At 41.3% G+C, this 25,055-nt stretch overlaps 1 protein-coding gene across 1 annotated transcript in view; it reads right to left on the bottom strand.

Annotated features, from left to right (window-relative positions):
- EFHC1 (EF-hand domain containing 1) overlaps positions 1-25,055 on the bottom strand; it is a 62,138-nt gene that overhangs the window by 13,570 nt on the left and 23,513 nt on the right. Inside the window, exons 6-9 of the mRNA XM_081245474.1 lie at positions 16,173-16,393; positions 10,513-10,653; positions 6,804-7,017; positions 6,308-6,455 (exon numbers count right to left, since the gene is read on the bottom strand). Of these exons, the coding sequence (XP_081101600.1) occupies positions 6,308-6,455; positions 6,804-7,017; positions 10,513-10,653; positions 16,173-16,393 (724 nt within the window). The remainder of the gene's footprint in view (positions 1-6,307; positions 6,456-6,803; positions 7,018-10,512; positions 10,654-16,172; positions 16,394-25,055) is intronic.

Here is a 25,055-nt window from a genome sequence, read left to right as displayed (position 1 = left end):
ATAAGTTCTGGGGACCTAAGGCACAGCACTGCGACCATATAGTACTGTATACCTGAAATTTGCTAAGAGTGTAGATTTTAAGCATTCCCGCCACTCACCCACAAGAATAAATGGTAACTATGTGAGATGGTGGATGTGTTAACTGACTTGCTGTGATATCATCACTTCACAATGTATACGTATATCAAATCATCACATTGTACACTTTAAATATATACGGTTTTGTCAATTATACCTCAATAAAATTGGCAGAGGAGAAGGAGTAGGATGAATTTGGAGCCAAGTTCCACGATGACTGGTCTGGTCACTGTGTGCAGTGGATTAAGGAAGAGAGTGGAGGTGGGCAGATGAGTCAGGAGGCACTGTGGGTGCCTCAGCAAATACTGGTGGGTACCTGCCCAATATTCACCCTCTCCTTTTTCCTAACAGAGCCCTCACTTTGTTTGGAGCAGCCATCAGGAGCGGCCGAGTGATACAGCCCAGACAATGAGATGTAAGGAGAAGTCGCTAGGTGGTGCTTCTGGATAAGCCCTTTAAAAACAGGAAAGACATGGCAAGATTGGCTTTTCAGTCTCTTACCCCTTTGTCCTTCCCCTCTTCTTGCCTGGAATATAGATGCAGTGCTGGAATTGGAACATTCACTTGTAACCACAGAGAGAAAAGCATGAGGACAAAAGCTACTTGCTCAGAATATCTGAGGAGAGAGAGAAGTCAGGTCTCTGTTGGGCTGGGAAAGCTCTGGACCACTGACCTCCAGACATTGTGTTCCATAAGAAAACATAAAACTCCACTGGGTTAAGCTAATATAAATTTGTTTCTGTTGTTACTGCTGCTGTTGTTAAGTTCAGATAAATGCAATTCCAAACTGATTGAGTGCTTTAAATTAGGAAATGGTGGTGAGAATGAAAAGAAGTCAGAAGCAAGAGATATTGTAGAATAAAATAAAAGAACTTAGCAGCATATTGAATATGGTGCAGAATAGAAGAGGAGGTTTCAAATCAAGGTAAATGGAGCCCTGAGGTGACCAAGAGAAAGAGGGGAGCTGACTTTCACTGCTTGCCTCCTGTGTGCCAGACACCAGGCTGGTGCTTTACACACATTATCACAACTCACTGTCGTCGCCACTTGATGAGACAGATGAACAGAAAGAGGGAAGAAGGATGAAGGAACAGCAGGTGTGCCAGGAAGGTGAAGACAACAGTGGTCTCACTTTTAGCTGTACGAAGTGAGAGATGCTGGCGGCTCAGATACATGGAGACCCATCGAGCAGGCAGACAGGAATCTGGGGGCAGAATCAGGAGAACGTCAGGATGGAGAGCGACTTATTCAGACACTCTGCGATGTGATGAGATCGTCCAGAGTTTAGAGAAAGAGAACAGGAGGACCAAAACCAGAACCTTGAGAAACACCAACCTAGTAGACAGAAATAGGAAAAAGATACAAAGAACAAGCTTCCAGGGAAGTAGGAGGAGTATCAGAGACTCTGACTTTCTAGAATTCAAAAGAAAGAGTTTCAAAAAGGGGGTGGTGGGCTTCCCTGGTGGCGCAGTGGTTGAGAGTCCGCCTGCCGATGCAGGGGACACGGGTTCGCGCCCCGATCCCGGAAGATCCCACGTGCCGCGGAGCGGCTGGGCCCGCGAGCCATGGCCGCGGAGCCTGTGTGTCCGGAGCCTGTGCTCCGCAACGGGAGAGGCCACAGCAGTGAGAGGCCCGCGTACAGCAAAAAAAAAAAAAAAAAAAGGGGGTGGTAAAGAGTAATTTACATTATATGTAGATTAAAAAGGCTCAACACTAGACCAGGGGGTTGGCCCAGAGGCCAAAGCCAGCTGGCAGCCTGTTTTTCTAAATAAAGTTTAATCAAAATACAGCTACACCTACTCATTTACACATTGTCTATGGCTGCTTTCACCCCCACGGGCGCACAGCTGAGTAGTTACAACAGAGATTCTGGTATGGCCTACAAACCTGAATTATTTACTGCTCTTTCCAAAAAAGTCTGCCAACCTCTGCCCTAGACAATGAGCTCTTATTCCCTCACCTGGCTGCCTAAATGTTTATTAAAGTCTGGCATATGGCGCAGGCGCCAATATCACTGAATTAATGAATAAATGACAAGAGACCATTAGATTTGAAAACAATCAGTAACCTCAAGGAAACAACTTCTGAAGAGTGTCTGGATACGAGAGCAGTCAGAGAGGAGGCAGTGACAGACACAAAAGAATTAAATTTGGAGAAGTGGGAGCTACTTAGCTGTGACAAGAAGGTAAAGAGATAAGTAAAGAAACACTCTAAGGTGAAGAGTAGGAGAACAGAAGCAGCTCACACTGCATCACTGGGTCTGTCTGAGACTATCTGCAAAGTGAATATGGAGGCACTTGGGGCTTAAAGAAAATGGAAAAGAAAGTGAGAATATCTGGAAATGCCTATATGGGAAAAATTGCTGGAAGTGAAAAAGAGAGGATGAAAAGGATCATCGAGCAGGGGAGGAGGGTCCTCTTGAAGCTGAAGAGCACAGATGGGCAAGTCAACCGAACAAGGACAAGATATGCGAACACACGGGTGTTTATGCTCTTCACACAGGGAGGGTTTGTGCAGAGGAGTGGGCTTTTGAGCAATCTGTTATCTGTAAGTCTGAGTTCAGTGTACAGCAATGAAGACCCAAGCCCGAAAAGAACTTCAGATGAAGTCAATACTCCAACCACTTGTGCACTGTTTTAATCTTCTAGCTCAGAGAAAGAAGATGCTTAACTCCAAATTTCATCATCCTGTAACTAACACTTGATATAAAAAGTTCTCAGGCCTGACAAGTACTCAGGATCCCTTTTCATTATTCTTAGCAATGATTACTCAAATACAGGATTTGTATTTCCTTAGAGCATGACCCTTGTATTCATATCACCTTCAAGCATCTTCTCTCATTCACCTCTCTGACCCATCAGAGAGGTGAGGGGTAAAGTGAGGATCAAAACAAGGATAGCATGGATTTCTTAACCCAGAAGTTGAATTTCTCTTTATCTTATTCTAAGACACCAATACCTTCTCTTGACCCCACTTCGCCGGCCAGCTACTCCCCCATTTCTCTGTTCCCCTTTGCACCAACTTCCTCAAGAGGGGGCTATACTTCCAAGCTCGAATTCCTCTCCTCCCATTCTCTTAAGCCCACTCCCGCCCCTCCTATTCCAGTGGCAGTCTGCACTGAGGTCCCCAGTGTCCCCTACACATTGCCAAATCCCCATGTGACACAATGAATCACTGTCTTCCTTGATTTGCAGGCAATTCTTGTTTTTGCAAGGCTCAGATATGCATGAATTTCACTTACCACCATTTGGTCAAATAACCCAGTCCCTCAACAACACAGTTCAAATTTCAGTTAGTAACTGTGAGTAACTGCCTAAAGTGCAAATTGACTGTCAGATTTTCAGTCCACGAATCATTACATAAATAATAGATGTGCATCACAATCAGCGACAATCATACCACTTCTTTGAAAGTCTGTCAGTGACTGATCACCGGGCATCTGTTTTTCAAGTTACACACAGACAGCAAAGTGTGTAGCTATGTTGCCTCCTTTTCTCTAAAGGATAAACTCAAGTGACATTTTACAAAAGTGGATAACTGAAAGAGAGAACTGGTCAACAAAGATGAGAGTGTGGCAAAGAAACCAAAAGAGATAGAGCTAGAAGCAGAATTCAAGTCAAACACAATGGAGTTATAGAAGAACTAGCTGACCGTGGGAATGCTGACACTGCTGTGGTTTAAGAGACTCTCGATGTGCAGGCAGAGGACCCTAGCAAAGGCTGGCTTATTGACATAAATGAGGGAAGTGGTTGTAACGAAAAGGATGAAGACACATGCCTTGGAGCAACTAAGCCCGTGTGCCACAACTACTGAGCCTGCACTCTAGAGCCCTCGAGCCACAACTACTGAGGCCCGTGCGCCTAGAGCCCATGCTCTGCAGCAAGAGAAGCCACTGCAATGAGAAGCCTGAACACTGCAACAAAGACCCAACGTAGCCAAAAAAAGAAAAAAAAGGATGAAGATATCCCAGATGCCAGCAAACAAAAAACTTCACAATAAAAGAACTGAGATATTTCATTCATTAAAGGAACTCTAGGATGTATTTCGCAACACTGAAAGCAAAAATAATAAAATGTTGGAAGTCAATCCAAACTTGGAAAGAAATATGACAATTTGCCGAGGCACAGAAAAGACGTTCACTCTGTATCATAAGTTACGTGACAAGAAGGCAAGCACTGTTCCAACTACTCTTAATATGCTTTTTATAAAGAAATAAAACACTTTTAATTCTCAATGTTGCCAATGTCTTAAATTACAGTGCACTAAATAAAAATCAATTTTACTATTTTTCATTTCCCTATACATTTATAACCATCAGAGCTTTTCATGTTTTGACAAAAATTTTTTAAAGTTGCAGAACAGCAGTAAATTTTCCCATTGGTGCTGAGATTGTTTGCATGGTCACTTTTACAGTCCCGCACTACTGTGCCAAAGGGGACGGCCTGGATTCAGGACACCACACCCACTTGGCTTTCTTCCTGCCTCACTAGTTGTCCTGCTCAGTTTCTCTTCCCAACTCTTAGCGCTGTAGAACCCCAGAGTGCAATCCTTGGAGCTATTCTCTCTTCTTTGTCTACAATGACTACCTGAGAGATTTCACCCAGTCTCATGGCTGAAAATATCATCTATATGCCCACAACTCCCACAGCCCCACACCTCTCACCTGAGCTCCAGATTTATATATCCAACAGCCCATTTGATCTCTCTACTTGAATATCTAATAGGTATCTTAAACCTAGTACATTGGACTTCCCTGGTGGCACAGCGGTTAAGAATCCGCCTGCCAATGCAGGGGACACGGGTTTGGAGCCCTGGCCGGGGAAGATCTCACATGCCGTGGAGCAACTAAGCTCGTGCGCCACAACTACTGACTGAGCCTGTGCTCTAGAGCCCGTGAGCCACAACTACTGAGCCCGCAAGCCACAACTACTGAAGCCCGTGCACCTAGAGTCCATGCTCTGCAACAAAAGAAACCACTGCAACGAGAAGCCTGCACGCCGCAACTAGAGAAAGCCTGTGTGCAGCAATGAAGACCCAACGCAGCCAAAAAATAAGTAAAATTAAATAAAAATTAAAAAAACAAAACAAAAAACCCCCTAGTGTATCCCTCCTGTCCCCGCCCTGCCAGAAAAAACCCTCCTCTACCCACAATGGACTTCTTCCCCATCTCAGTTGGTGGCAACTCCTTTCCAGTTGCTCAGGCCAAAACCCTTAGTCATCCTTACCTACTCTCTCTCTTATCTCCCCTGTATCATCTGTCTGAATCCTTATTAGCTCTACCTTAAAATATACCCCAGATCAGACCACTTCTCCCCACCTTCACTGATACTACCCTGGTCCATGCACCGTCATCTCTTGCCTAGATCACTGCCACATTCTCCTAACTAATCTCCCTCTGAATCTATTCTTAACACAACAGCCCCTTCTTTTAAAACACATGTCAAATTGTGCCCCTCCTCTATTCAGAAGCCCCACAGTGGCTCTCGCTTTCACTCAGAGAAAAGCCAACATCCTTCCAGAGACCTAGCAGGTCCTACACAATCTGGCCCCTTGCTAACTTCCTAACTCCAGCTTCTGATCCTCTTCCTCACTCCTCCACTGCAGCCACTCACCGGCCTACTTCTTGCCAGTGTTACCTGTGTGCTCCACATATGCTAATACGTAGGGTCTTAGCACTCACTGCTCCCTCTTCCTGGAAAGCTCTTCCTCCACACGTCCACGCAGCTGACTCCTTTACCTTCACGTGTCTGCTCAGTGCCACCTTCTCAAGGTGTGACCACCTCCCCCAACCAACTGCAACCCAGCCCCACCTTCCAGAACCCTTATCACCCTTGTTTTGCTCCACTTCCCTACAGCACTCATCACCCAACACACTGCATAACTAACTTACTGGTGCTGTTTATTAGCTATCTCCCACTGCTTAGAGGGTCAACTCCATGAGGGCAGCAACTTCTGGTCTATTTTGTTTACTGATAAAAGCCTAAAGGCCTAGTGATAGTGTCTGATACATACAAGGCACTCAATAATTATTTGCTAAATATATGAAGTTGAAAAAGTTCTAAGTTACTAGTTATTATACTGGACCCAGGTAACCTAGGTATGTCTAAGACCTTCCATTGGTGAGGGAAATCTGAAAATCTAAAATGTGATCATCCACTCATTTTAAGAACTGCTTCCTGAATATCTCATTGTGCCAAAGCCAAAATGGACCTTAGATGGTCAAACATACTTGTCCAATTCTGGTGCAGGAGCTTCTTGCTTTCGAACACGGTTCTGAATTGACAGGAGGGCTTCTGGTGAATACTGGGCAGCATTGCTCTCCATGTATTTCAGAACATGGTCGTCTGTATCAAGGATGACGAACCGGTGGCCAAACACTGGGGAAAGGGTAGAAATACACTTAGCCTGGTTATGTTCTTATCAGGCAACCAAGAGTAAAAATTCACAGATACGTATATGTGACCTAGACTAATGAACTTTCAGTTGCTCTCTAAACTAATGTGCACTAGTTTGCTCAGTGTTTAGGGAGCTCAGAGTTTCCATCTACAGCCAACAAATGCAACCAATTTACAGTTTAATTGGTAAAGGAGATTTATACACTATACCACATGTATAGCTGGACTGCAGACTAACTGCTTCCTACAAGGGTTAACTGAATTAAATTCCCAATAAGAAGAACCCATTCACTTGGCCAGAAAGAGAGCCTAAACTGTGCTGAGACTTACCCTCAATCACAGCACCAATGAAGAAGTCACTGGGGCCATAATAGATGGGGTTTTCCACCGAGGAGCCTGGCTTGACAACTTTAGTTCTGCCAAGATACTTGCCCCCAATGATACCAGAATTGCGAACAGGAGGCTCAAAGATACTGATCATGTCAGTGGCTAGAAAATAAGAGAAGACAAATCGGCGGTCTTTGTCTTCTGGGATGGGGGATTCCTGGAAAGGTGAAGCAAAGAGGATATTACGAAGGTACGTGATCTACGCAGAAGCCTCAAACTGAAATATCTACAGGGACTAGGGTACAATAGAAGCCTAACATATGAAGTATAATATAAATGAACAGTATGGGGTGGGCCTTGGGGGGGCCGGGAAAGGACATACCTCATCTAAGGGAGGCTGCCCCAACTCACCTCCACTTGATTGTTGCCATGTGGGAATGAATATAGGCCCAATGTTGCTAGATTCAATTTTTCATGAGAAAACAGAAATCTGGATTACTGTATAAAAGCCCCGACTTTAAAATGTTGACTTCAACTCTTTGAAAGCACCAGGCAGGCCAAAGAAAACATATGGGCTACATTCTGTCCACAGGCTGCCGGTGTGAAACCTCGTGACTGACATTACGTTCAACTTCGAGGACACTAAAGTGATTATGCAAAGCTTATGCCTTTAAACAAATCCATTTTTATACACAATTTAAAAAAGAAAATTTAAGAAGGGAGGAAGGAGTAATATAGTGTCATAGAGTTGAAAGTGATTCTGAGAAACTACGTTGTTGATAAGACTTTTCCTAAATCAAATCACCAAGAAACAAATTCCAGACTGAACAAGCCTAAATACAGACATGCTTATTCTTGACTAAAATCCTCTCACATCACAGTTTCAGCACACACCTTCTCATTCAGACCATGGAATTATTTGTGTCATAATTTCTCATTTAGTAGAGAAAGTCATTGGATTTCCTCTTAGTAAAATAATTTCCTCATACCATTCCCTATCTGACAGTCTCCAAACTTTTTTTGTTGAACACACTTATAATAAAAAAAATTTTTTTTTAACAAACAAAAAATAAAAATAAAATCACATCATTCCTCTCCTCTCAAACCTCCAGAGGATTCCCATCACACTTAGAATAAAATAAAGTTCTGAGCAGGACTACAGGCACGGGTTTAGAATAAAATAAAGTTCTGAGCAGGACTATAGGCACGGGTGTACAAGGGGGTTGGGAGCAACAGCTCACCCTGGCAGGAAGTATTTAAAAATTTTTTTTAAATTGTTTTTGCCATTTTATTTTGAACTAAGTTTATCAGACTTACAGAAGAGTTGCATAGTTGAGAATTCTCATAAGCCCATCACCAAGCCTCACCTAACAGTAATATCTTACATAACCATAGCATAATTATCAAACCCAGAAAATGATGGTATAATGCTTTAAATAAACTACTGTCCTTATTCAAATTTCACCTGTTTTCCACTTATGTTCTTTCTCTGTTTCAGGATCCTATACTGCATTAGTTATTATTTCTCTTTAATCTCATCCGATTTGTGACAGTTCCTCAGTCTGCTCTTGTCTTTCATGACCCTGACATGAGTACTGGCCAATTATTTTGTTGACTGTCCCTCATGCATCTCACTTTTGCATCTTTGGCAAAAATACCACAGGGAAAAAAAAAACAATATGTCCTTCTCTGTGCATATCAAGGAGTTCATGATAACAAAACATCTTCTTATTGGTGATGTTGAACTTGATCACTTGGTTAAGAAGATGCCTGGTGGGTTTCTCCCCTGTAAAGTTACCATCTTTCCCTTTGCAGTTAGTAAATATCTTGAGGGAGATACTTTGAAATCATGAAAATCTTGTTTCTCTTCAAAGGTTTTCCCACTAATTTTAGCATCCGTTGATGGACCTTGTCAGCAACAAGTACTGCTGAGGTGTGTGCTTAATGGTAATTTTCTATTGCACTCTTCTCTTCTCCATTTGTTCACTGAAATTCCACTGTATGATAATCTCCAGGTCCATCATATTGCTGCAAATGGCATTATTTCTTTCTTTTTTATGGTTGAGTAATAGTCCATTGTATGTATGTATGAAAGTGTGTGTGTGTGTGTGTGTGTATACATACATGCATATATATGCCACAACTTCTTTATCCATTCATCTGTCGATGGATATTTAGGTTGCTTCCATGTCTTGCCTATTGTAAATAGTGCTGCTATGAACAATGGGGTGCATGTACCTTTTCAAATTATATTTTTCGTTAGGTTGAGTCCTACTGCCTCTGTCTAAGCAGTAAGACCTGGGACACACCAATTAGCCTCTCTGATTCTTATGTTTTGAAACATAAAATGAATATATTAAATTGCCTGACTCACAGATAGTGTATGTGTAAATAAATTCATTTACCCATTCACCCAACAGTTATTGAGTGCCTACAAAGTCTAAAGAGACATGACCCCTGCCCTCAAGGAGTTCATAGTTACCATGTCATAATTCAACAAACCTCTTGAACTTTAACAGTAACTCAAAGAACTTAGCAACAATGCAAAATCTTCATTAATCAGAATTCTTAACGTATGGAGTGTTCTAGTTGACCTAGAATTTGCTAGAACTCCCTTGTTTCAAAGCTTTTTCAATATTTGAAAAATACATTAGTCAACTATGTTCTCATTTAATTTTTATTTTTTCAAATACATTTCTATTCCCAGAGTAACTTATTTCAATTTCTCCTATTTATGTCTATATTTCTAAATAAAATGGTTATATTTCTATTTCTGCATTTTTTTCTATTTTTAAAGACATTATCCTTTGAATTCTTATCAGTAATTTGCTTCAGGTAATTCAGCCAGTGAGTGGGACACTCAGGATTTGAATTTATGTCTGTTTCCAAACCTCTTAGCCACTAGCCACATGACCTCTCAAAGTTCACATCTATTAAATTAGTATGATTCCATTTGTTACATTTAATGAATATAAAATACATCAAGCTAGATATCACCAATGATAAAAATTAGTAAGACATGGTCCTTACCCTCAAGAAAATCACAATTCACTGGAAAGGCACACAAATAGATAATTTGAGTGTAAGTCAGGCTTTCATAATTGCTTAATAAAAAAGGCCAAAATGCCTGTCAAAATTTGAGGGATAGAGAGATTAATGATTTAAGAAAGATTGTGAGGGCAGATAGGACTTGAGCTAGGTCTTGGTTCAGGGGCACCATACTTAATACTATCCAACCTGCCTGAAGGTTGGAGCCAATGGTTGTTTAAATAAACACATAACTCTGACAGCTGTTACTCTAGAGCTTACAGACAAAACGGACAACTGTGCACAGTACTGAGACAGAACAGAATCTTAGGATATAAAAATTGTCCTTGGGGCTTCCCTGGTGGTGCAGTGGTTGGGAGTCTGCCTGCCGGTGCGGGGGACGTGGGTTCGGGCCCTGGTCCAGGAGGATCCCACGTGCTGCGGAGCGGCTGGACCCATGCGCCGCAGGTACTGAGCCTGCGTTCCGGAGCCTGTGAGCCACAACTACTGAGCCCGTGTGCCACAACTGCTGAAGCCCGTGCACCTAGAACCTGTGCTCCACAGCAGAGGCCTGCGCACCACAACGAAGAGTGGCCCCTGGTCACAACTAGAGAGGGCCCGTGTGCAGCGGCGAAGACCCAGCACAGCCAAAAATAAAGTAAATTTTAAAAAAAATTGTCCTCACCAGTGCAGCCAAATAACGAAGCACCTTGTTCTCATTCATCAGCATTTTAATAACATCTTTTTTTGGAGCTTTTGGAATGAGCGCAAAGCAATTCTGAGCAGAGTCTTCAACTAGTCCATAACCATTATAGGGAGGTAATTCCTGAAGAAACACAGGAAGCAAGAAATAAAGCAGATGCTCGTTGTTCTAAAAATTAAAGGTAACTGTAAGTTTCTTTTTAAAATCTAGAAAACATTTATTTAAAAGCAATTTCTACATATACAAATGTAATCAGAAAAAATAACATATCACATACTCCATTCCTCTTTATAGATTTTACACCATGATCACTGCTCATACAAGTGACTGATGATGCTACAAAGTAACCCTCAGGGCTGGATTTAATCTATCACAGATGTCCACTGACCCCTTACTGCCAAAGCAGAACCTGGCCCTGCTCCCAGCCCCAATCCTGGCCCCTGTGGCCCTCCAGCACGGTGAAGCCCATGGGTCTGTCTGTGACTTCTTTGTCTGGGGTGTGGGTCTCAGCCTGGCAGATCTGGAAACTGTTTTCTCAATTCACCCAAAGTGGGCACGTGTGTGTGTCGGAGGTGGGGGTAGGGTGGGGGTGTCAGGACTTGGTTCATGCTACTTACTTCCGATTTACCTCCGTATTTCTAATATTTTAATTTCTTTTTCTTTATTTTTAATTTTATTTATTTATTTTTGGCTGCGTTGGGTCTTTGTTGCTGCGCGCGGGCTTTCTCTAGTCGCAGCGAGCGGGGGCTACTCTTCATTGCGGTGCACAGGCTTCTCATTGCAGTGGCTTCTCTTTATTGTGAAGCATGGGCTCTGGGCGCATGGGCTTCAGCAGTTGTGGCTCGGGCTCAGTAGTTGTGGCGCACGGGCTTAGTTGCTCCGCGGCATGTGGGACCTTCCCGGACCAGAGCTCGAACACGTGTCCCCTGCATTGGCAGGCAGTTCTTAACCACTGCACCACCAGGGAAGTTCCTATTTTTATTTCTTCATTTTTGCCTAAGAGACTGATAGCCATACTTCCCTGAGAACTCACACCCCCGTCCACACAGGATTCCCCTTTCTTAGTGAAGGAGCAAACTCATGGAACTAAATTCCAGATGCAAAGGTTATTTGGTGAGTGTGAAAGTTTAGGATGAACTTATGTTTTTCATTTAGGTTCCATGAAGGGCTGAAAGCACCGCTATAGGATGCTAAGATTTGTTTGTCTAAAAACTTAAGTAGAGGGCTTCCCTGGTGGCGCAGTGGTTGAGAATCTGCCTGCCAGTGCAGGGGACACGGGTTCGAGCCCTGGTCTGGGAAGATCCCACATGCTAGGCCCGTGAGCCACAACTACTGAGCCTGCGCGTCTGGAGCCTGTGTTCCGCAACAAGAGAGGCCGCAATAGTGAGAGGCCTGCGCACCGCGATGAAGAGTGGCCCCCGCTCGCCGCAACTAGAGAAAGCCCTCGCACAGAAACGAAGACCCAACACAGCCACAAATAAAAATAAATAAATAGATAAATTAAAGTAATAATAATAATAATAAAAAAACTTAAGTAGTTCAGAGGTTGCTTTCCTCCCTCTCATCAATGCTAGGCAGACTGCAGCTGAGTTCTTTTTCTCCAACTCCTTTCTGCTATGCTTTCTCAGCAAACTAGCTTGTACCATGCTTTTACTTGTAGATACCTTCCCCAAATCTTTTAATATACTGTATTCAGGGACTTTAACAAATTAGTCTATATGAGCCCTGCTCTATCTGCAACAGGGGACTCCCTCAGAAACCAGGGACTCTGCTATGTTCGTCCAAGGTGGGGTGCTTAGAACACTGATCCTTCACCCACTTCCTGGGCTATAGTTAATGTGATCTTCATGGCTGGAATATGACTAATGGATCCAGTAGATGGATGATGACTTAATTTGCTCCAAACGCAAAACCACTACTCAGTGAATACACACGGTTGCCATGGACAGAGGGACTTTGGGTGAGACACTGCATGCTAAGCTCTGGCTTACTCTGGAGGTGGGCGGAAATGCACAGTGGTGGAGTCTAATATCAATACACTGTGAGAGCAGCCTGGTTGGGGGGTGTGGGGGGAGGTTAAGGAGTTTTAAAATAGGGAGGTAAGTTTCTGAGCACCTTCCTCTCAAATTCCTTTTGTTTTAACAGGCTTCTACCTATTTTTCCCAAGTTGCATCTCATTTCCTCTGCTTGGAATAAAGACCTTCTCTAAATATCAGCCCCTGTGCCTGTGGTCCTGGCACCATGCTTTTCATGCTCCAAGCTACCGCCTGGGTCCTGTTCTAAACTAGAACCATTCCTCTGACTGTGGACATTATCACGCCTAGACACTCCTGTTCGTATGACCCACCTTCCAGAGTTTCTGCCCAGGCTTTCTTCATTATGCACGCACACACAAAGTCCTAGAGTCCCTCATCCTTCAGATGCTGCCTTCAGAGGCCAGCTCCACGGCCGATGAGCTCTCCTGGTCCTGGCTTCTTCCTCCTCCCTGCTAGCATGTCTCCAGATGGATCCAGCACATCTGGCTTCTGGATCCATGTGGACTTACTCCTGATCTGGCAGAGCAGCCTGACCTGGCTGTCGGATTCTCGAATTAAATATACGCACTGCATACCCACCTCTGTCCCTGCCCCTCAGCTTGACTCCAGCTTGGTCCCTCTAGAACCTGCTACGGCTCTCATCCCTGTGTTCCAACTATACTGTGTAGAGTTTAGATGACTGAGAGGTAATGATTGAGGAGAGCTAAAAGGTATTTGCTGCTTGGTAAGTGGAGCTTTCCTACTCATTTCCAACAAAGACTTTCATGGACAGGCAGAGAGGATTTATTTGTAGCAGAGTTATTTATTATAGAGAAAATAAACTGACCAAACACTACAATTAATGTGCCGTATGTAAGGATGGAGAATTCATTGTATTATACAGAATGACTAGGACAGGGCAAAACAAACCAAAATCTATAGTGGTTCTCCCGTTCTCTCTGCTCTCTAGCCAAGTCTTCCCTCCCTTTCTTTCTTTAGAAGACAAGTTTGGGGGGTGGAAAGGTGATAGTAATGAGGATGGAGAGCAGGGCTATTCTAGGACTCAAAGCTTTTATCAGCTCAAAAGACAGATCAAAGCCGTCCACTAGGAAAAGTGCACCAGTGTGCTACAAGCCCTCCCCATCCTACTTCCTGGTTAGGTGAGACTCCTCCTTATGAGAATGTTTGACATTTAACAGGATCACCCTTGTACTTTTCCTTGTGAAGCCTGGACAGCGATCTCACACAATACTTATCTATAAACTCAAAGTGGTGGAGTAGTTTGGTTGATCAAAATCTAGACCTGTTCACATGGTATTTTTCCTGTAGACTGCATCAAATGCTGCCCCCAAAACTGGGGCATAGGGACATGGGTTTTACTGTAATTCTTAATCCATGAGCACATTCATGGGTAAGGAGTTCTATCAGAGGAAAAACTGACAGCAAGAGGCATTATCATCACCCACACTCCCTTCTGGAAGTTTTATTGCCCCAGGAATGCCTAGCACCAAAATCAAATCCTTCTTTGTAATTGTTTTTATGAGATGTTGGTTCTAAAGGCCTTGCCTAAGATATCACTTGCCTTTGAGGGGAACAAATACGTACTGCCTAGGCAGTCTTCTTCAGTCTATCCAGGAAACATACCACATACCTCCTAGTTGCCAGGCACCGTGTTAGGTGCTAGGAGCACAAAGATGAACAGTGGTCCTGCTGTCAAGGAACTCAGTCTCATAGAAAAATTCATAAACAGATGTTCTAATACGATAAGTGCTAGTGGAGGGAGGCACAGAGTATCCCAGGAACACAGACGATGGGGGGCGAGCCCTGCCTGGGACTTCAGAGAAGCCTTCTTGGAAGAGAGAAAGCCTACACTGAGTTGTGAGAGGTAAGAAAAAGCCGTGTAGAGAAATGATGGAGAAGTGGTTCAAGCAGGAGAAAGAGCATTAGCAAAAGTCCAGGGGAATAAAACTGGATGCAGAACCACCTATTCAGTAGAATTGGAGGCTAAGTGCAAGCAGCATGGGCAGCAGATGCGGGGAAGGCAGGGGCCCAGGCTGGAGGAATTCAATCATTCCATCCTTCCAGTAGTGTCTTCCAAAAAGAAAAGAGCCCACGGACATTATTTTATACACACGCTGGCAAAATAAAGATGGGTCACAGGTGCTAACACTCTATTTTATACATGGGCAACAAAGAGGTTGTTTTGAGTTGTTCCTGCTCCAAATAGGTACAACAAGCACCAGTGTTTTGGTCTACGACACTGTGGGCCTTAATACTTCAGATGCTTGTTGAATCTGCTGTGTAATGTGTAATTCTGAAAATATGCAATTGTCATTTCAAACTCTAAAATATGTGGCTGAGCCACTCTGAAGGTTCAAGTTTATTAAATTACTATTTTGGTGCATTAAAGACACCATGAACTTACTCTCAGAGTGGACTTTGAGGTGTACAGAACTGAATTTTGGGGTTCTGCGTGATTTTAAGGAGAGTGATGTTGCAATTAAAGAACACCGTCTTCCAACATCTTCAGTGAATCAGTTTTTGTTTTGCTCCCTATCACTTTTTAAGTAAAAGGGTTTGATAAATAGGCAAGAAAAAATGAAATGCCTTAGGGGTCTGGAATTTTAAAAGATGTCTTTTTTTCAATCAAAAGGTTTTTAAATTATTAAAGTAACACAAGGCTTGGTATAAAAACTGAAATTAAGGGAACTCCCTGGTGGTCCAGTGGTTAGGACTCCACGCTTCCACTGCAGGGGACATGGGTTCAAGCCCTGGTCAGGGAACTAAGATCCCGTAAGCCACGTGGCATGGCCAAAAAAAAAAAAAAAAAAAGCGAAATTAAAACCACACAGTATAGAAAGCAAGCAAGCTCCCTGGTCATCTCCCACTTCCCTCCCTCCCTCCCCTTCCCACGGTGAACTAACCACTGTTAATAGTCCGGGGAAACATTCCTCCGGGTCTTTTTCTCAGTAATATAAGCAGATGTTGTATACAGTAATCTACAAAAATAGTGCCATGTCATGTATTCACAATCCCTTAAAAATGTTATGGACATTTTCTCATGTTAATATGCAAAGACTCCCTCTTTTTTTAACAAGTCTTATAGTCCTCTAATTATATGGATGGATATACTATAATTTATTCTGCCAATGTCCTTACACTTTATTATAAGTAATGCTACACTACACATCCTCACACATATCTATTTATAATCCCCAAACCAGATTTTCTGGGTCAAGAGATACGTGATATTTTATTTTGAAAAAGTTAAAATGAGACTAACTGCCCCTCAGAAAAGTTTTTCTCATTGGTTCGCCTATTAACAGTACACGAAATGCCTACTGCATCACACCAGGGCAAACACTGGATATTGTGAGTCTTTTTAAATCAAATAGATCCTAAACCTCATTATTTTCATTTCTCTTTGTTTGATTATCAGTTGAGGGTCTTTCCGTATGTTCATTAGGCATTTGTAGTTCTTCTTTTGTGAACTGCTCTATTTCACATGCTTTGTCCATTTTTGGGGGGGTATTCACATAAGAGCCTTTTTTATCCTTTTCCTTAAACTTCTATTAATGCATCAGAAGATGAACTCTCTCTCTAACCTCAGAACCAGTGTCCTGTTACCTGTTTCACAGGAGGTGGTTCCTTTTTGCTCACATCAATGCGTGGTAAATCGGAGATTCCAAATTTGTCTTTGTAATACTGCCGAGTAAATGGATCACAATCATAAATGAAGAAAGTTCTCCCAAGTATAGTGAGTGGCTTCCCAACAATGAAGTCTTTGGCAGTATACCATTCCAACACCTCCTTGTCTGAGATTTCCAGCACACACCGAGGGAAGTTCTCTAACAAAAGACAGCAGGGAGAGGAAAGAAAAGGAATGAGGATGGAAAGAAAGACTGACACACAGCAGCCAGGCATTCCTGAGAACCAGAGGGAGTGCAGGCTTCAGCTCTGACCGAGGGTCAGGGATTCCTCCACACTCCCGGCAGAACACAGGGCTGAGTATTTCCATCTGCGAACAGGACACATAAATAATAACCCAGATTGTTTCTGTAAAGTCTCTCTCCCATATTCGGCTTGAACTATCCCTAGAGGTCATCAATCTTAGTAGAATTAACGCTTAGAAGGAATCATTACAAGAGAAAAGAATAAATGTCCTTCTATAAAGACAGAGTATTGGATCCAGGGTGGGGGGTGCAAGTCATTTACTTCAACCACCCACCCATTTATCCATTCATCTAACAAATTATTAGTGACCACATATACCGTGTACCAGGTGCACTGCTGAATACAGAGATTATAACAATTAACAGTATGGATAAAATTCCTGCCTTGATGGAAAAAACATTCTATTCGGGGCCACAGACTCTAAACACACAAAACATGGTTTCATTTCAATTGTGGTCACTGCTATGAGGGCAGTCTGATCTAATACTGTGCCAAGAGGCAGGGATAGTCAGCACAATGGTTCTGGTAACCCGTTCATCTGGGGAATCAACAGATTTTCAAATGTAGAATCAACCTTCCAATTTTGGAATAAATCTAATTTGTCACACTCTCTTATGAAAACTAGGTATTGATTGTTTAAGACTGATTCCCTGCAACTTGGCCTCCATGGAAACCATAAGATCATCAGTCAGTTCTAGTGAGGTGCCACACTTTGTAGCTGGAACCACAAAGCCTGGCCCCAGAACTCTGATGACAGGGGGCATAAGAGGGGGGTTGGTACTATCCTAATTGATAATTGCTAAGAAAATAAGGAAGGAGGCTAAGGTTCTGCTACAGCATTCAGAAAACCTAACACTCCAGCCCTTGATTTGCCAAAAGAAAAGGGTTGGCTGCTTCCCAATCATGCATCTTAAATGCCCTATAGACCAAGGGTTCCTTCTCCCAGTGTCTAGTGCCCAACCCTACTAGAGCTCTCTGAGTTACCCCAGGAAGTGATGGGCAGTGGAGGACACAGCTCATGACTCTGTGGCATTGTTTTCTTTTTCTTTTTTCTTTTTGGCCACGCCATGTGGCTTGTAGGATCCCAGTTCCCTGACCAGGGAACAAACCCAGGCCCCTGACAGTGAAAACAGAGTCCCAGCCACTGGACTGCCAGAGAATTCCCCAATAATTATTACTTTAAATGTAAGTGGACTAAATGCTCCAATCAAAAGACACAGAGGGGCTGAATGAATAAAAAAACAAGATCCATCTACATGCTGCTTACAAGAGACTCACTTCAGACCTAAGACAGGCAGACTGAAAGTGAGAGGATGAGAAAGGGTATTCCATGCACATGAAAATGAAAAGAAAGCTGGGGTACCAATATTTATATCACACCAAGTAGACTTTAAAACAAAGGCTGTAAAAAGAGACAAAAAAGGGCATTACATAATGATAAAGGGATCAATCCAAGAAGATATAATAATTGTAAATATCTATACAGCCAACATAGAAGCACCTAAGTACATAAGGCAAATATTAACAAACAAAAGGAGAAACTGATGGTAACACAACAATAGAAGGGGACTTTAACACTCCAGTTACATCAATGGACAGATCATCCAGACAGAAAATCAAAAAGGAAACACTGGCCTTAAATGACATTAGACCAGATGAACTTAATAGAAATATATAGAACATTCCATCCCAAAGCAGCAGAATACATTCTTTTCAAGTGCACATGGAACATTCTCCAGGACAGATCACATGCTAGGCCACAAAACAAGTGTCAGTAAATTTAAGAAGACTGAAATCAGATGAAGCATCTTCTCCAATCACAACACCATGAGACTAGAAATCAACTACAAGGAAAAAAAAAAAAAACTGTAGACCTTGAGATTACCTTACTAGTGAAGTCAGAAGGAGAAAGACAAATGTCATATGATATCACTTATATGTGGAATCTAAAATATGACACAAATGAACCTATCTACAAAATAGAAACAGACTCAAAGACAGAGAACAGACTTGTGGTTGTCAGGGGTGGGGTGGGGGAGGGATGGATTCGGAGTTTGGGGTTAGCAGATGTAAACTACGATATATAGAATGGATAAACAACAAGTTTCTACTGTATAGCACAGGGAACAATATTCAACATCCTGTGATAAACCATAATGGAAAAGAATATAAAAAGAATGTGTGTGGGCTTCCCTGGTGGTGCAGTGGTTGAGAGTCTGCCTGCCGATGCAGGGGACACGGGTTCGTGCCCCCGTCCAGGAAGATCCCACATGCCACGGAGCGGCTAGGCCCGTGAGCCATGGCCGCTGAGCCTGCACGTCCGGAGCCTGTGCTCTGCAATGGGAGAGGCCACAACAGTGAGAGGCCCGTGTACCGCAAAAAAAAAAAAAAAAGAATGTGTGTGTGTGTATATGTATGTATATATACGTATAACTGAACCACTTTGCTGTATAGAAATTAACACAACATTGTAAATCAACTATACTTCAATTAAAAAAAGAAAAAACACCGTAAGAAACACAAACGTATGGAGGCTAAACAATATAGTACGAAACAACCAATCAGTCACTGCAGAAATCAAAGAGGAAATAAAAAATACCCGGAGACAAATGAAAACGGAAACACAATGATACAAAATGCTATGCGACACAGCAAAAGCAGTTCTAAAAGGAAAGTGTATAGCAATATAAGCCTACCTCAGGAAATAAAAAATCTCAATCTAACCTTACACCTAAAGGAAGTAGAAAAAGAAGAATAAGCAGAATCCAAAGTCAGTAGAAGGAAAGAAATAATAAAGATCAGAGAGGAAATAAATGAAATAGAGAGTAAAAAAAAACAACAGAAAAGATCAATGAAACTAAGAGGTGTTTCTTTGAAAAGATAAACAAAATTATAAAACTTTAGCCAGATTTATCAACTAAAAAATGAGAGAGGATCCAAATAAATAAAATCAAAAATGAAAGAGAAGTTACAACTGACACCACAGGAATACAAAGAATCGTAAGAGATTAGTATGAACAATTACATGTCAGCAAAATGGACGACCTAGAAGAAATGGATAAATTCCTAAAAACACACCATCTCCTAAGACTGAATCAGGAGGATATAGAAAATATGAATAGACTGATTATTAGTAATGAAATTGAATCAGTAATCAAATAACCCTAAAAAACAAAAGTCTAGGACCAGAGGGTTTCACAGGTGAATTCTATTAAACATTTAAAGAAGAGTTAACACCTAACCTTTTAAAGTATTCCAAAAAATTGAAGGAGGAGAAATGCTTCTGAACTCATTCCATGAGGCCAGCATCAACTTGATACCAAAACCAGACAAAGGCACCACAAGAAAAGAAAATTGTAGGCCAATATCACTGATGAACATAGATTCAAAAACCCTCAAAAAATATTAGCAAACAGGATACAACACTATGTTAAAAGCATAATACAATATGATCAAGTAGGAGTTATCCCAGGGGTGCAAGGATGGTTCAAAACCCACAAATCAATCAATGTGATTAACAAATTGAAGAATAAAAATCATATGATCATCTCAATAGGTGCAAAAAAAGCTTTTGGTGAAATTCAGCATCCATGTATGATAAAAGCTCTCAACAAAGTGGGCAGAGAGGGAACTTTCCTCAACTTATTATAGGCCATACATGACAAGCCCATAGCTAACTTCACACTCAACAGTAAAAAGCTGAGAGCATTTTGTTGAAGACTAGAAACAAGAGAAGGAAGACCACTCACTCCAATTTTATTCACCATAGTACTGGAAGTCCTAGCCATAGCGATCAGACAAGAAAAACAAATAAAAGGAATGCAAGTTGGAAAGGAAAAAGTAAAACTGCTACTGTTTGCAGATGATATGATACTATATATATAAAATCCTAAGGGTGCCACAATAAAATTTAGAACTAATAAATGAATTCAGTAAAGCCATAAGATACAAAATATACAGAAATCTGTTGCAATTCTATATGCTAACAAAGAACTAACAGAAAGAGAAAACAAATCCATTTACAACTGCATCAAAAAGAATAAAATACCTAGAAATAAATCTAACCAAGGAGGTAAAATACTTTTACTCAGAAAACTGTTAAGACTCTGATGAGAGAAACTGAAGACAACACAAACAAATGGAAGGGTACACTGTGCTCATGGATTGGAAGAATTAATATTGTTAAAATAAACATATTACCTAAGGTAGTCTACAGATTCAATGCAGTCCCTATCAAAATACCAATGGCATTTTCCACAGAACTAGAACAAATAATTCTAAAATTTGTACGGAAACACATAAGGCTCTGAATAGCCAAAACAATCTTGAGAAAGAAAAACAAAACTGGAGGTACCATGCTCACTAATTTCAAACTATACTACAATCTTACAATAATCAAAACAGTATGGTACTGGCACATTGATCACATAGATCAACGGAACAGAACAAAGAGCCCAGAAATAAACCCACACTTATATGGTCAATTACTCTATGACAAATCAGGCAAGCATACACAATGGGGAAAAGACAGACTCTTCAATAAGTGGTGTGGAGAAAACTGGACAGCCACACATTAAAAGAATCAAACTGGACTACTTACTCACACCATATACAAAAATTAGCTCAAAATAGAATTAAAATTTAAACCTAAGAATTGAAACCATAAAACTCCTATTAGAATACATAAGCAGTACATTCTTTGACATCAGTCTTAGCAACATTTTTTTTTTGGACATGTCTCCTCAGGCAAGGGAAACAAAAGAAAAAATAAACCAATGGGACTACAACAAACTAAAAAGCTTTTGCATAGTGAAGGAAACTAAGAACCAAACAAAAAGGCAGCCTACTGAATGGGAGAAGCTATTTGCAAATAATACATCTGATAAGGGGTTTAATATCCAAAATATAGAAAGAACTCATACAACTCGACATCAAACAAAAAACCCACCTGATTAAAAAAATGGTCTGAGGACTTGAATAGAGATTTTTCCAAAGAAGACATACAGATGGCCAACAGGCATATGAAAAGATGCTCTCAACATCACTAATCACAGAGAAACACAAATCAAACCCACAATGAGATATCACATCACACCTCTCAGAATGGCTATTATCAAGATGACAACAAATAACAAATGTTGGCGAGGATGTGGAGGAAAGGGAACCCTTGTGCACTGTTGGTGGGAATGTAAAATTAGTGCAGCTACTATGGAAAACAGTATGGAGATTCCTCAAAAAATTAAAAACAGAACTATCATGTGATCCACCAATTCCACTTCTGGGTATTTTTCTGGGGGGAAAAAAACACTAATTCAAAAAGATTTATGCACCCCTCTGTTCACTACAGCATTATTTACAATAGCCAAGATATGGAAGCACTCTAAATGTCCATGGATAGATGAATGGATAATGAGAAAGTGCTGTATACACATACACACACACACACACACACACACACAATATTACTCAACGATAAAAAAGAATGAAATCTTGCCATTTTTGACAACATGGACCTAAAGGGTATTATGCTAAGTGAAATAAGTCAGACAGAGAAAGACAAATACTGCATTTCACTTGTATGTGGAATCTAAAAAAGTAAAACAAAAGAATAAACATAACAAAACAGAAACAGACTCATAGATACAGAGAACTAACTGGTGGTTCTCAGAGGGGAGTGGGGTAAGACAATGAGTGTCATTGATGAGGGAAACTAAGAGGTACAAACTTTAGTTGTAAAATAAATAAGTCATGGGGGTGTAATATACAGCATAGGGAATATAGTCAATAATACCGTAGGGACTTCCCTGGTGGTGCAGTGGTTAAGATGCCACGCTCCCAATGCAGGGGGCCCAGGTTTGATCCCTGGTCAGGGAACTAGATCCCACATGCACGCCACGACCAAGGAGCTGGCAAGCCGCAACTAAAGAGCCCACGTGGCGCAACTAAGCAGCCAGTGAGCGGCAACTAAGGAGCCTGCGAGCAGCAACTAAGGAGCCTGCGAGCCACAAATAAGAAGCCCACCAGCCACAACTAAGGAGCACACGTGCCACAACTAAGACCCGGCCACAACCAAATAGATAAATAAATATTTTTCAAAAAGCCTGGCTATGCATTAGAGTTGTCAGGGGAACACTGAAAATAACAATAATAATAATAATACTGTAATAACTCTGTGTGATGACAGATGATAACTAGAATTATCCTGGTGATCATTTTGTAATGTATAAAAGTATCAGATCACTGTGTTGTACACCTGAAACCAATATAGTATTGTAAGTTAATTCTATTTCAATAAAAATAAATAATCCATAAAAATACCCAAACATTTTTCAAAATTTGTTGTTTTTTAATCCTATCACTGCTCCAATATCATTACTGTAATATACTTTAATTTTACCTTGATATGTTTTAAGCCCCTCAAATTTAACATTGTTCCTTTAGTTTGTATAGTCAATGTTTATTTAGATTTACCTACATTTTACCATTTTCTTTATTTATCACTTCTTATATCTCAGATCTTACTTCTGGAATCATTTTCTTTCTATACATTAGATTTTTCCTAGTAAGGGTCCATTGTTTAGGTCCACTCCCAGCTCTCCCACAAAGCCTTTAGGCTTTCTAGCTCACACCTCTTCTTCTGAGCTTTGTCTACATGACATAACTAGTTAGCATTCAGATAATCTGGAGCACCTGTGTTACTGTTTAAGAGCTTTGAGTATTTATATTACTTGTCTCCCCAGCCACTAGAAGTGACTGAAGGACAGGGATTCTAGGTCTAGGAGTTACATTTTCATCTTATCCTCCATAGCACAGCACTTAGGACATGACATAGTTCCCATAGCAGATATTTAACCCTTGTTTAACTGAATTCAATAAAAATTATTCTTTGGATTAATGCCTCTGGGAGTCAGTCAGACACTTTAACACCGTGGTTCCAGTTAAAGGAATTATTTAGCTGATGGAAGCTTAGCCTTTTCTGTCTGCAAGACTAACAATAACTTTCACAAAAAGATATGTGTCCTACCTTTTCAAAGGACCCTACATAGGTCACCAGGCTGCCTTTCCATCTATCCCTGCTGAAAATTGTTAAAATTTGGGAAGTTATAGATGAGGATGATTACATATTGAAAAGTCTAAACACAGGCCACAATGATAAGGCACATTGATAAGGCAGACACAAACATGGAACCTGAGAGTTCAAGAGATTTAGTGACACTTTTTTCATGCCACCCTGAATACATCCCCATTCTTCTTCTTAATCATAACTCTGATGTTTGTTAGCTCCAGATGGCAGGCATTGCAGGCTCATTTAAGCATTCTGGAAGGCCAAAATTAGTATATTAGCCCCAGTGTCACAGAACTCTAAGAGGGTTCTATGGGAACTAAGTAGAAGAAACACAGCAGGCAGCAGCCGGACTAAGTTGAACTAGGGCATGGATCCAGTTATCGCTATTTGAGAATGTAAACTGTGTTAGCAATTATTCTCATTTTTCAAAAAAAGAGGTGTTTAATGTTAAGTCTCTTAATTTAAAAATGATGACAATTTTGACTCCCCTTTATCCTTTTCCCCAATCTCATTCTCCTCTGCCTCACATGCAACCATGCTAATGAGCAGCTTTCTGATTATATGCATACTTACACTGTTTTGTGTGCATTTTACTTCATGTAAATGGTATTGCGTTATACATCTCCTTTTACTTTTTTTCTACACAGCACGATGCATTTAAGATGCATCCAGGGGCTTCCCTGGTGGTGCAGTGGTTGAGAGTCTGCCTGCCAATGCAGGGGACACGGGTTCGTGCCCCGGTCCGGGAAGATCCCACATGCCGCGGAGCGGTTGGGCCCGTGAGCCATGGCCGCTGAGCCTGCGCGTCCCGAGCCTGTGCTCCACAACGGGAGAGGCCACAACAGTGAGAGGCCCGCATACCGAAAAAAAAAAAAAAAAGATGCATCCATTTGCTTTCTTGTACATTTTGCTTCTATTACATATTTATCAGGATATACCTTCACCAAATTCTGATTATCCACTCTCCCAGTGATGGAAATCTCCACCTCCTTGCCCCCAAATAACTCTGCATTTTTAAAAAACACCGTGCAGACCAAGCAATACATGTGGGTAGGCTGGATTTAGCTTTCAGACTGCCAATTTGTTTATAACCTCTAAGACAAATCTCTTGCTCAATACCTGGAATTTCTTATCTCTTAGTTCCAAAACAGAGTTTAAAAAAAAAAGTATTTATTACAGAGTTCTGTCAGCCATCCAAACATTGGTCATTACATGTGACCAAGATGATACTTTTGTAAGAGAAAATTCTTAAACTATTAAGTCAATAACTAAAGCAAGTCTACTTATTCCAGAAAAGTAGTGAGACAGCCTGTCTCAGCTGCATTTTGTTTGCATTCTCACACTCCAATTGATAAGGTTATTTTATATCAGCAAAGAAAGACCAAGGGTTGATACAATGGGGATCCACCATTATGAACCACAGACATGCCTTTTCCCATCTGAAGTTACCCCACATAGAAACTTCCTGATTAGGAAGTGGTTGAGGTGAG

This window comes from Mesoplodon bidens, assembly GCF_964165515.1.
Source record: "Mesoplodon bidens genome assembly, chromosome: 10".
NCBI classification, from domain to species: domain Eukaryota; kingdom Metazoa; phylum Chordata; class Mammalia; order Artiodactyla; family Ziphiidae; genus Mesoplodon; species Mesoplodon bidens.
This window is presented reverse-complemented; position numbering and strand designations above follow the sequence as displayed.